General features: G+C 39.2%; 1 protein-coding gene across 2 annotated transcripts; it reads right to left on the minus strand.

The window, feature by feature from the left end:
* Positions 1-3565: 3565 nt before the first annotated feature.
* On the minus strand, positions 3566-10772 carry tnip2 (TNFAIP3 interacting protein 2). 2 transcript variants are annotated; one of them, XM_028460461.1, is made up of 6 exons: positions 10068-10770; positions 8601-8906; positions 8430-8513; positions 8090-8353; positions 7889-8005; positions 3566-5749 (listed from the first exon to the last, which is right to left on the minus strand). In XM_028460461.1, exons 1-6 carry the CDS (start codon positions 10371-10373, stop codon positions 5426-5428), a joined length of 1401 nt encoding a protein of 466 aa, XP_028316262.1. In that variant the 5' UTR covers positions 10374-10770; the 3' UTR covers positions 3566-5425. The 2 variants fall into 2 exon arrangements, with proteins under 2 accessions (XP_028316262.1, XP_028316255.1); XM_028460454.1 differs by having other exon boundaries at positions 8430-8906; positions 10068-10772.
* Between the last annotated feature and the right edge of the window lie 2261 nt (positions 10773-13033).

Consider the following 13033-nt stretch of genomic DNA (forward strand, 5'->3'; position numbering starts at 1 on the left):
GGCTAGGGCGAGGGCCGGGGCTAGGCTTGGCACACCTTTGTGTGGTGGATTCATGATTTCTTTTAAAAATGCACCATTCTGAGTGTTGAAATAAAAATGTGAAAGTAAAAACATTATTATTTATTTTTTGTCATTGTAAGCACTGGATAATGTTAGCTACATGAATTCATAGCATATTGTTAACAATATACATTTCTTAGCCAACACAAATTCCTACGTTTTTAGATATGGGTATACATATATATATTTATTAAAATCAGCTTAATAAATTCATGCTTTTTACTTACTAGGGCTAGGGCCAGGGCTGTGTGGTAGCTAGGACTAGGGTTAGGGCTAGGGCCAGGGCTGTGTGCTAGCTAGGGCTAGGGTTAGGGCTAGGGCCAGGGCTAGGGCCAGGGCTAGGGCTGTGTGGTAGCTAGGACTAGGGTTAGGGCTAGGGCCAGGGCTGTGTGCTAGCTAGGGCTAGGGTTAGGGCCAGGGCCAGGGCTGTGTGATAGCTAGAGCGAGGGTTAGGGCTGTGTGCTAGTTAGGGCTAGCTGGGGCTAGGGCTGTGTACTAGCTAGGGCTAAGGCTGTGTGATAGCTAGAGTGAGGGTTAGGGCTGTGTGCTAGCTGGGGCTAGGGCTAGGGCTGTGTTTTAGCTAGGGCTAGGGCTAGGGCCAGGGCTGTGTGTTAGCTAGGGCCAGGGCTGTGTGCTGGCTAGGGCTCGGGCTAGGGCTAGGGATAGGGCTAGGGCTAGGGCCAGGGCTGTGTGTTAGCTAGGGCTATGGCTGTGTGCTAGCTGGGGCTAGGGCTGTGTGCTAGCTAGGGCTATGGCTGTGTGCTAGCTGGGGCTAGGGCTGTGTGCTAGCTAGGGCTAGGGCGAGGGCCGGGGCTAGGCTTGGCACACCTTTGTGTGGTGGATTCATGATTTCTTTTAAAAATGCACCATTCTGAGTGTTGAAATAAAAATGTGAAAGTAAAAACATTATTATTTATTTTTTGTCATTGTAAGCACTGGATAATGTTAGCTACATGAATTCATAGCATATTGTTAACAATATACATTTCTTAGCCAACACAAATTCCTACGTTTTTAGATATGGGTATACATATATATATTTATTAAAATCAGCTTAATAAATTCATGCTTTTTACTTGCACAAAAACACAATTGTGGTGTGTCAGCCAAGCAGGGGATGTCCAACTTCCTGTGCTTACTACATTGAATTTGACAACTGATTCACTAAATCCCATTGTTGGCACATTTGTGTCATTGTGATACTTCGGTTGTATGTTTTGTTTGCTAATCGATCTGCAGGCGGTTGTTCAGGGTTTGTGGGTAACTTGATCCGTCGATAGTGTTGGTCTCTCAAGACCCCAGCAGTGTTTGGTTCAGCTTTACAACAACAGCTGGGAATCTGACACAGTGCAGCATGCCTGCTCAGGCAATGCTCAGAAGGGGTTTTCCACCAGACACACACACACGCACACACACACGTACACACATCACAAACAGGACAAACGAAAGAGACTGCAGAATGAGCAGTGCCAAGATATCAAGATAGTTTGGGGTTTGTCTTGTATCAATCTTTCAGGCAATATGTTGAACACAATAGTATATATATATATACAGTGCCTTGCGAAAGTATTCGGCCCCCTTGAACTTTTCGACCTTTTGCCACATTTCAGGCTTCAAACATAAAGATAAAACTGTAATTTTTTGTGAAGAATCAACAACAAGTGGGACACAATCATGAAGTGAAACGAAATTTATTGGATGTTTCAAACATTTAACAAATAAAAAACTGAAAAATTGGGCGTGCAAAATTATTCAGCCCCCTTAAGTTAATACTTTGTAGCGCCACCTTTTGCTGCGATAACTGCTGTAAGTCACTTGGGGTTTGTTTCTATCAGTTTTGCTCATTGAGAGACTTGCAAAACAGCTCGAGCTCAGTGACGTTGGATGGACAGCGTTTGTGAACAGCAGTTTTCAGTTGGTTCCACAGATTCTCAAATGGATTCAGGTCTGGACTTTGACTTGGCCATTCTAACACCTGGATATGTTTATTTGTGAACCACTCCATTGTAGATTTTACTTTATGTTTTGGATCATTGCCTTGTTGGAAGACAAATCTCCGTCCCAGTCTCAGGTCTTTTGCAGACTCCATCAGGTGTTCTTCCAGAATGGTCCTGTATTTGGCTCCATCCATCTTCCCATCAATTTTAACCATCTTCCCTGTCCCTGCTGAAGAAAAGCAGGCCCAAACCATGATGCTGCCACCACCATGTTTGACAGTGGGGATGGTGTGTTCAGGGTGATGAGCTGTGTTGCGTTTACGCCAAACATAACGTTTTGCATTGTTGCCAAAAAGTTCGATTTTGGTTTCGTCCGACCAGAGCACCTTCTTCCACATGTTTGGTGTGTCTCCCAGGTGGCTTGTGGCAAACTTTAAACGACACTTTTTATGGTTATCTTTAAGAAATGGCTTTCTTCTTGCCACTCTTCCATAAAAGCCAGAGTTGTGCAGTATACGACTGATTGTTGTCCTGTGGATAGAGTCTCCCACCTCAGCTGTACATTTCTGCAGTTCATCCAGAGTGATCATGGGCCTCTTGGCAGCATCTCTGATCAGTTTTCTCCTTGTATGAGCTGAAAGTTTAGAGGGACGGCCGGGTCTTTGTAGATTTGCGGTGGTCTGATACTCCTTCCATTTCAATATTATTGCTTGCACAGTGCTCCTTGGGATGTTTAAAGCTTGGGAAATCTTTTTGGCCGAATACTTTCGCAAGGCACTGTATGTACTGTATATATATATATATATAATTTTTAAAGATAAAAATCAAGGGGAAACAGTTCATCTTAACTTAAAATAATAATTGGCCACAAAAACAGAGAAAAAAAACACAACCAGAGATGTACAGCAGACATAAGCAACTGGCAGCCCGGGGGCCACATGTGTCCCTTGGTTTAATTTTGTGCGGCACCCTAAACAAATCCCCCCCAAAAAAATTTCAAGACGTTGGAATGACTATTAAGCTTGACATGATGCACAAAATAACTCCCAAAACACACAAATCGAGAGCAAAATGCACAAAAACACACAAAATTTTGAAAATACACAACACGACCCATAAAACACAAAATGACAACAAAGACAGACGCAACAACCACGTAAACAAACAAAATGACTACGAAAACACAAAAAACTACACATTACAGAATAGCTCCAAAGACAAACTGGCCACAAAATTACATACAGAAAACCACAAAAATACAGAAAGTGACCCTAAAAATGCACAAATCGACAAAATAAATGCAGAAAATGAAAGAAAAACACACAAAATTACAACAAAAACACAAAAAATAACAAAAACACAAGTTCAAAACCACAAAATTACTAAAAACTATCAAAACCACAGCCTAAGACAAAACCAGTCATTATTCTAATGCTGACATAAATAAAATAAATGATAATGTGGCCCTTAGATCAGATACAATCACATTTTTGTGGCCTGTGATAGTGTTGCCCACCTCTGATGTACAGTATGTAACACCTTCTTGGGAGAATCATTTTTACAAGACATTTTTTCAATGATGAAGTTTATTGTTTTGAAATCATATTTATATTGTGACTATGGTAGAAGGAGGACCAAAACTTAATAAAAATTGCACAAGAATAATTGCCTAGAAAAAAAAACCCAAAACAATAGCATCACATCATTGATACACTATCCAATCCTAAACAAGAGGCTAATGTGTCAGGTTTTTTTTTTTTTTTTAAACAATTCAATAATTCGTTTTCAGGTAAATACAAATAAAGTGCGAAATTTTACATTTGGATACAATGAGGTAGAGCTTGGGTTAAGAAAAAAAAAGTCATTAAAGTGAAAAATAATTGTAAATATTAGGAAATAAAAGTAACTTTCATCAATAGTAATGCCAAGTTGTGTCATTTGCATGCATCTCTGGCTTTACAACTTCAAAACGTGCGTTATAGGTTTAATGGAATCTTTATGGTGAATTTCTTTTTTCATCGTGGGAATAAATCCACACAACATAGGGAGAACATGCAAACTCAGCACGGCATTTATGACAATAGAAGCTTTAACCAACAACCGTTATTGATCTATCACTGCCATTAATAACTGAATATAATTCAGATGCGTGTTTTTTTAGTTACGCTATGTTAAAAGTGTAATAATCGATAGTCATGACGTAGCAGGTCTTGGAATATGTTGGATATGTCAGACGATTTTATAAAAATACCGGTTTATTGTTATAATTTGCATATATATATATATATATAATTTTTTTTAATATATTGCTTTAAAATCCTCTGTCACACTTTACTTGAAGTTTTATACATAAAGCTGACATTATGACATGACACGTGTCATTAGCGTGAATAAGGTGTCTTGAAGGCTGTTATTAAGTGTCATTTGTTACCCCAACCAGGGTTGGGGTCATTCATCATTCGTAGTTGTAATTGCCATTAAATCCTATAAAACATGCCAATCAAAATTTTACGCTAAACAAGTGTTCTACACATGTCGTTAACAATTATTAAATAAAATATGTTTTATATCGAGCTTTCCTTCATTTGACCATTTATAAATGATTTTAAATCTAGGGGTATACTGCTCAAAAAAGGCTCAGACACCCACACCAAAAATATTAAAACCTATATTTTCATTGATTAGGAAGCTTAACAAGGTAACCAATAGAAAGGAAAGAAATTACATGATAGACATTTGTTTTTAGTTTATTTTACAGCTGATTTAGGATCTGTTATCATAAGAGATGCTTCACTTTTATTCGGTTATTTATTTCTTAATCAGTAATTGTAATTAATTGTAATTGAACTTTAGTAATTAACAGCGTAATTGTAAATGACTTTTTGAGGATGAAAAATAATTCTAATTGGAAAAAATGCTGGTCACTGTAATCGTAATTGAACATGGGTAATTGAAGATGTAATTGACCCCAACCCTGATCGTAACGCCACTAAATCCCTCTACCTAACCCATAAAATGCCAACATAGCTCCAAAAGTGTCATAATTTAGCCAACAACACTTAATGACAGCTTATTTATGCTAATGACAGATAATGACAGCTTATTTATGCTAATGACAGATAATAACAGCGTAATGTCAGCCTTATGTATGAAACTTCAAAAAAAAAGCGTGTCCAAATCCTCTTCCTTTTGTTTTTTTAAACTGTGCATTTAGTGCATGTTCAGATTTGTTTGGCATCAGGGGAACTTTAAGTGGACCAGTTCATTTTCACGTAGTCGGGGAAAAAGGCAAACGTCAGTTGTTTGGTTGTTTTGGGCATGTGATTCAGACCGTCCCCTGAGTGCAGTGTAGTGCTGGTCATCCATGATTATTGAGTTCCTCTTAAAGGAAGTGGACTGTCCTCTTCCTGTTTGGGGCCGTTTCCCTTTTACAGCCGTGCACACTCTTCACAGTGGTTCAGATATTCTGCAGCGTCTGAGTCGTTGAACCTGGCCAGGCACCGTGGACACTGTAGCTCTGACCGGAGTGGGGAATCGTTCCAGATGCTGTTTAATGATGCTGCTGCTGCTGGTGGTGCTGCTGGTGGTGCTGCTGGTTGTGCTGGTGGTGGTTGTTGTTGTTGTTGTTTCTTCCTCTCTGCAGACGTCCTCAGCAGTGGCTCTGACGTGTCTTTGCTTCGCCTCGAGGCGATTCTGTGTCCGATGTGCACACGACACACAGGAACCAAGTCTCTGCTTTCTCTGCTCGCCCCCTGAAGAAGAGATGGTGATGGAAACCACACATTAGGGCAGTGTTTCTCAAATGGGGGTACGTGTAACCCTTGTGGTACGCAATGGCACTACAGAGGGTACTTGAGAGAGAGAGAGTGTAAAATGTACAAATGAAAACATTAAAATATGGGGTTTCATAATGTTTACTTTTAGTTAAAATGAAAATCATAATAATGTTGTTGGAAATGATCTTGATTTAACAGCTTCAGTCAAATTAAATTCAAGACTTTTTTATTGCCATTTGAAATTAAATTTAAGACCAACTTCACAGTAAACACAATTATGGGTTATGGTACATTTTTTTAGTGTTTAGTGCAGACGTGCAACTGGCGGCCCCCAAAGTAAACACACAAACATACACAAAATGACAGTAAAATACACAAAAAAAAACAAACTAAAATAATCAAAATCACTCCAAAAACACAGAAGATGATGACAAAAAATAGCCAGAAATCTATAAAACAACAAAAATAGAAAAAATAAAAACCATAAAGAAGAATCTTCCTTGGACAGGAATATTTAGTTGAATTTACATTTCCCCATGTTGTTGAAAGTTGCTACAATCCCACTGCAAATACGTCACTGTTTTGTAGTTGATTCCACTGTCGTGTTTGCGCGGTGTTACGGTAAATTATATATTACCATTTTATTTTGAAATGTGATTAATAACTAATGACAATCATACAAATCGTACGTATGTGTTAAAATGTAATACTTTTGAAACATTGATTTAAGACATTTTAATGACAATTAAGGCCTTATTTTTTTAAGGATTTGTGGGAATCCTGTTTAACATGAAAACACAAGCCTCAGTCCTGGTTCCACACCAGGTGTGAAATGACCGAAATGATAAAAACTATAGAAATAATTGGATTCCGAAAGCACTAAATACTGTTTCTTTCCACTTATTTACTAAATTATATTCTTTAAAATGTGTGTTATCACTCATTCATTCATTCCATCATTATGCTCTATAGTTGTTTTTTAATAGAATTCTGAGCAAATTGTTGTAATCAGACAAAGGGGGAACTTGAGCTAAAAAAGTTTGAGAACCACTGCATTGGAGAGAACCATGATGTAGAGCTGCATAATTAATCGAATTTTAATCATGATCACAATTTTGGTTGAAAATGATTGAATAAATCTGATCGCCGGCAATATTTACATTTAAAATACAGGCTCTGCGCTGTGTAGTAATGCATTTATTTTGTTAGCCTTGGGTACATTTTTAATTCTTAATTAAATTTGTAAAATTCTTATTTAAAGCTTCATTTTGCACTGTAAACTGTTTTTAAGTATTGTAATAAAAACAGATTTTTTTCCCCCCCCAACCTGATAAATAATTGTGATTACAATACTGATCAAAATATTTGTGATTATCGTTTTGGCCATAATCGTGCAGCCCTACCATCAGGGTTGGAATTGCAATCGTGTAATTGATAATGAATTACAATTATGGCATAATTTTAATTGTTATTTAAAAAATCTGTTGCTGTCGTAATCGTAATTCAATTGTAATTGAGTTTAGATAGTTGACTTTGCAAAAATTCTATAAAAAAACGTTAAGTATAATTAAAAGCAAAACTAGGGAACCATTTTACAGTTCTATGTACAGTTCTACACATATGTAGTTAACAATTATTAAAATATGTTTCATATCAAGCTTTCCCACATTTTACCACTTCATTTTTTAAAAATACTGACATAAACAAAAAGCTCAGACACCAAAAATATTAAAACCTATATTTTCATTCAAGGTAACCAATAGATAGGAAATAAATTAAATGATATATATTAGTTTTTAGTGTATTTTACAGCTGATTTAGGACCTGTTATGATAAAAGATGCTAACAGAAAGCAGAAAGGTGAACTTTTATTAGGTTATTTATTAAAGGCTCAGTAATTGTGATTAATTGTAATTTAACTTGAGTAATTGAAAACGTAGCTGTAATTGACTTTCTGAAGATTAAAAGAAATTCTAATTTAATTGTAATAATTGAAAAAAATGCTGGTCACTGTAATCGCAATTGAACATGGTCAATTGAAAATGTAATTGTAAGTGAAAAATGTAATTGAGGCCAACCCTGCCTACTATGATGGTAAACGTGTGCTCGTCTCACCTGTTTGTGCAGCTGCTGTTTTAAGTGAGAAAGCTGCTCCTTGAGGTCGTCGATCTGTCCTTGTGCTCGCTCTCTGTCGGCTCGCTCTGACCTAAAGTCATCTGTGTAGATCAGAACCTTAAAGAGGAAGAAACAAAACAACCCGTAATTACACACGGTTCTTAAAAAGCCCCAAAAAACGAATGGTGGTCCCGTACCCACCTGCTGCTCCAGTGTCTGTATCCGCTCTTTGTCGTTTCTCCTGATCTCTTCCACTTCTCTATTCAGCCTCACACACTCACTCATCTTCTCCTTCAGTAAGCCATTGAGCCTGTTGATCTCCTGATGGAGCAGCCCTGCACTGACGGAGCTCAGCGCAGGCAGCAGACCCTCCCCCGTGGTCTCCTTAAGCCTCTGACACAACCCTCGGATGTAGTCCTCCCTGCTGGAGTCATACTTCTGCCACTGACAGTTCAGGCCTTGTACCTGCAGAGATTTGGTTCATTGTTTAACTGTTTTAAAAGTTGATTAAAAATCAGACAGATGACCAAAGTGTCCTTACATAAGTCACACGCTGCTTTAGCTGTTGGTTCTCCTTTTTCAACTGACAGATTTGGCCATTAAGCGCGCTCACATCAGGTGACGTCTGAGGATCAATGAGCAATGAAAAAGTTAGAACAAACACAGACAAACTCGCACAGCAACAACAAATTGCCGAGTCATTTTTACGCACCTCTTTATCCTTCTGCTGCAGACTCAGCTCTTCCCCTTCTGCTCCCACGTTCCGTCCCTTCTTCTCCAGCCTGGCCAGAAGCTCCTTACACACCTTCACCGTGGCTCTGAGCTGCCCACGGAGCTGCTCGGCCTCCTCGGCCAGCGACGTGCACAGGACGGACCTGGTGGCCTCGGTCCGCTCCCTCTCCTCCAGGGCGGAGCGCAGCCGCTGGATCTCCAGGTCCTTCTCGTGGTCTGGTTGACATCGGACGCTCTCCAGCTCCAGCTCCTTCTCTTTCAGTTTCATGTTCAGCCTCTGGATCTCCTGAGGGAACAACACACACACATAAAATGGTTAAGTGGAAATTCTATTTCACTTTCATTATCACCTGTAATATAATCATAACAGGCAAAGGTCATTATTATGATTACTTGAAGTGAAAAGGCATAATGCTGGGATCTAACAGAGGTGCCTTTGTAGCTCTAACTGATTAAAAGAAGTAGAGTCTGCACTCCATTTTAGGCTTAATTTTATGGCTCATTTTGTGTGTGTGCTTTTTATCCAATAACACAACCTTTAAGCAAAATTCCGAACAACTTGTTCCTTTCAAAATGTTGGCTACATGTCTATCTTTGATACATGCTGATCCTGTTCAGGGCCATTCCAACAAAGATTGCAAACATATTTCCAAACAACTTGGAAAATACCCACGCAAGTTCAACAAGAGCATGCAAACACAGCCTGACTTATGAACTGCACTATTTCCATTTATTGGAATATTGACTTGTCAGAACGAATTCACAAAATGTAAAAGAAACAGCCTTTAGTGCGTCATAAAAAAACATTTTATTTTAGCAGTGGTTACGCAACCTGTGTTTTTTGTTACCTTAATATTGTCTATAGATATACCGTTTGTTTGTTTTTCAGTACACATTAACATTTGTGACTTATATTTTGTCTAACACTTGTTTATTAATACATCCATTAATTTTCTGACCATCTTGTTCCTTTTTCCAGGGCTGTGGGGGTACACCCTGGACAGGGCACCAGTTCATTGCAGTTTATTGACATTTGTTCTTTCCAAATTGTTTTAATGTGACTTGCTATTTCTATTTTCACACTGGTTAATAATATCTAACACCCAATATTGTATTGTTATTGTTTATACTTTTCGGTAATATTTGTAATTTGACATTATTCTGTAATTTTGGTAATATGGATTTTTTTTTTTAATTTAAATTTTCTTTCACTTTTTTAAAAAAAATAATAAACCTATTTGAAAATATTAAAAACAAGTTTTTCGTTCTATGTAGTACGTTTTAATAGTTACAATCTTTATTGTTTTCACGAGTTTATTGTTGTAATAGAATCTTTAAGAAACAATCAGGTGCTTTTGTTTTGATAATTTACTTCTTTTTTTTTGTTTGTTCCCTTTAAGTCATAGTGAGTGCAGTGTGTTGAATATGATGGTGGAGTTCCTCTAACCTCTGCTTGTTTTGCGGTCTTGCAGTCCACCTCCTTGCTCCTCTGTCTCAGTTTGCAGATTTCCAGGAGCAGACTTTCCACCAAAGAGTTGGAGGGTCCCACGAGCGCAGACTCGCAGTCTCCCACCGTCAGGTAGACCCTCTCGTGCCTCCCCAGTCTGGCCTTTAGGTCCGCTATGATGCTGTCTTTGACGGTGAGCTGCTTGTTGAGCAGCTCGAGCTCCTGTCGCGTCTCGTGGTAAAGAGTGTTGAGCACGTTGAAGCTGCGCATCCTGTCCTCGTCCGCAGGTACACTCACACTCTCCATTTGTACGGTGGGTTTTGTTGTTGTTGTTTTTTTTTTTATCGTCGCAGCATTGGCCTCCTGCTCTATTACTGCTGCTGTTTGTGGAAATGATCTCTGTGGCACGCGGAGCAGCGACCGTGTCTGCTTGTAATATGCCCGCGCGCTCTTTGGGGGATTTCCTGCACGGGAACTTCCCCGCGGACTTTTTTCAGCTTCGTCAAAACGGAGCCACGACTGCTTTCAAAGCTGTCGAGCACGAGCACTAAAATACTATCCACTCTCTCTCTCTCTCTCTCACACACACACACACACACACACACACACATAAACACAACCAATATAAATCTTAAGAGCTTTAAACACAGGCTCTTTCCAACTGCTGTGAAACGCATCAGTCCATGGGGCTTTCAAGGACACCTCGTAAACTTAACTATCCAAACACTTAAAACGCACTTTTTTTTTTTTTAACTTCAGGTTGCCACATACTGTATTTGTAGGCATGTGTTTAAGAAGAGTCAAAGTCCAGAATTTTACTGGTATCATTGGCCAACAATGATTTAAATTGACACAGATTTCCAGGCTGTAGATTTCATGGTTTCCACACAGCCCCGCCTCCTGATATTGTCGTGTCAGGGCGTCAGAATAAATTCCCCCTTCACTCCAAAGAACATTTCCCATTTCCATGAATGCATCATAAAAGGGGTTCTCCGTTAATTATTCATACACACACGTTTTTTTTTTGTTTTTTTTTTACAAAAAAGGAAAACAAAAACAAACAAACAAACAAACAAAAAAAAAAACACACATATATAAACCCCCCAAAAAACAAAACAGAAACAAAATTCTAATGTTGGTGCTTAGCATTCATTTTTGAATAAATTAAAAGCTAGCTATCATAGGTCTAAATCAAGCTAAAACAGCTTGAGGTTAAATTGACCCCAGAGGAACACCAATGCGTACAATATGTGTTCAGCACATTGAAAAAATATCATCATGAAAATTTTTATGCATAATCAATTCTGTACTCAAATTAGGAAAAGTCATGAAATATGAAGCAAAAAAATTGTCAACTATTATTCTTTTTAAATAATAAACATTGAATAGGGTCAAATTGACCCCAAGGATAATAGGTGGGTTAATAAATTCAATGCTAGCAATGTATCATCAACCACACTGCTGTCTTCTGTCTTATGGATCAACAGGAGACTCACTCTGCATTTATCCAAAATCAAAATCATGGAATTGGTCTGCTGGTCACTTAATGCTATCAACCAAATTTTTTCAAGAAAAAGGCTGGGCCGGGGTGAGCCCACGTGTCCAGACTGATCATTTGCTCCCGGATTCACAATGGATTCCTGGGACAAGTGGAAGGTTGTGTGTCTGTCCACGCTTTCCATGGAAGACATGGAGGACATCTACATGATTGGATTTATGGTAGTAGGGATGCTGTTGATTGGAGCTGGCAGTCTGTGTTATGTTGGCAGCTGTTTTGGGAAGGCTGCCTGCCAGTCATTTCTAAAGGATGAGGCAGAGCAATCAGCACTCAGACTCATACGATGAATGAACTTAAAGGTAAGCAGGAGGCAATATTGGATCGTCTATGTGGAATAGAATCCAACTTGGAGAAGCTGAATGCTCGGCTGTCAGTCTGAGGCCACAATATTGGATTTACTGCAAAGAGACAAAGACTTCAAGGCTACCAACATCACTGCTAGCCTGAAATGAAAACAAATTGTCTTATCACTATTGCCCGCCCCCCCCACACGCCAGCTCATAATGTGACTCTATTCTCACCATAGATAAATGTGCAGATCTGACGCTCCGTCCCCACCCCCTCTCCCCACCCCCTCCACTCCCCTTAATGCCACCTGGACTTTCTGTCTTCTGAACCAGACCTGCCATGGTTGTCACACGTCATCTGACTGTATCAGAGCGAAGCACAGGGTTATTTTGTCTACGCCTACACCCACCCGCCCCCCCCCCTGAGCTGCAAGATGCCTGCGCCCCCGAATGGCTGGAAATCGCCCCCTACAACCCCTCCCCCAAACCCACCACCCACCCCCAGCTGCCCACGTGCTATGTTTTGTGACTGTCTTTTTTCGTCTTCTGTCTTGTGTCGAGGTGGTTTTTTTCCTAGTGTTAACCTCCAGTGTACTCCCCATTGAAAGTTCAGTCTAAGACCTGCCTTTTTCCCCTCACGCCCTCTTTCTCCTCCTGTTCTTATTCCACTTCTCATCTAAACATGATGGTGCCAAAAATGGCAGCCGCAGTGTGTTGATACAAATTCCTTGTACTGTTCTAAACTGTACCTGGTGAATAAAATCCCTTCAGATTTCAAGAGTCATAATTAAAAAAATAAAAACAACATTTTGAAATAAAAACCCATTTGATAAATAACAGACAAATATATAATATGGCCATTCAGTTGTTCAATAAGGTAATATTATTATGAAATACGTTTTATTATTCTTAAATATCTATTTCCACAATGGTCTTTTTATTTCATAATGTCGTTTTTCAGCAGAATGACTTCTTTCTGTCAATCAAAGCTAGTGGGTTGGACCTCGGCTTGATCCTTTAAGATCGATTAGTTTTCCTGGACATCGGTCATGGCCGTTCTTTGCGGGTGCATGTGCGTGCGTGTCAGTGGAGCAGATGTGTGTCTCACTAGAAATGTCATC

This window comes from Gouania willdenowi, chromosome 1, assembly GCF_900634775.1.
Source record: "Gouania willdenowi chromosome 1, fGouWil2.1, whole genome shotgun sequence".
Classification (NCBI taxonomy): domain Eukaryota; kingdom Metazoa; phylum Chordata; class Actinopteri; order Blenniiformes; family Gobiesocidae; genus Gouania; species Gouania willdenowi.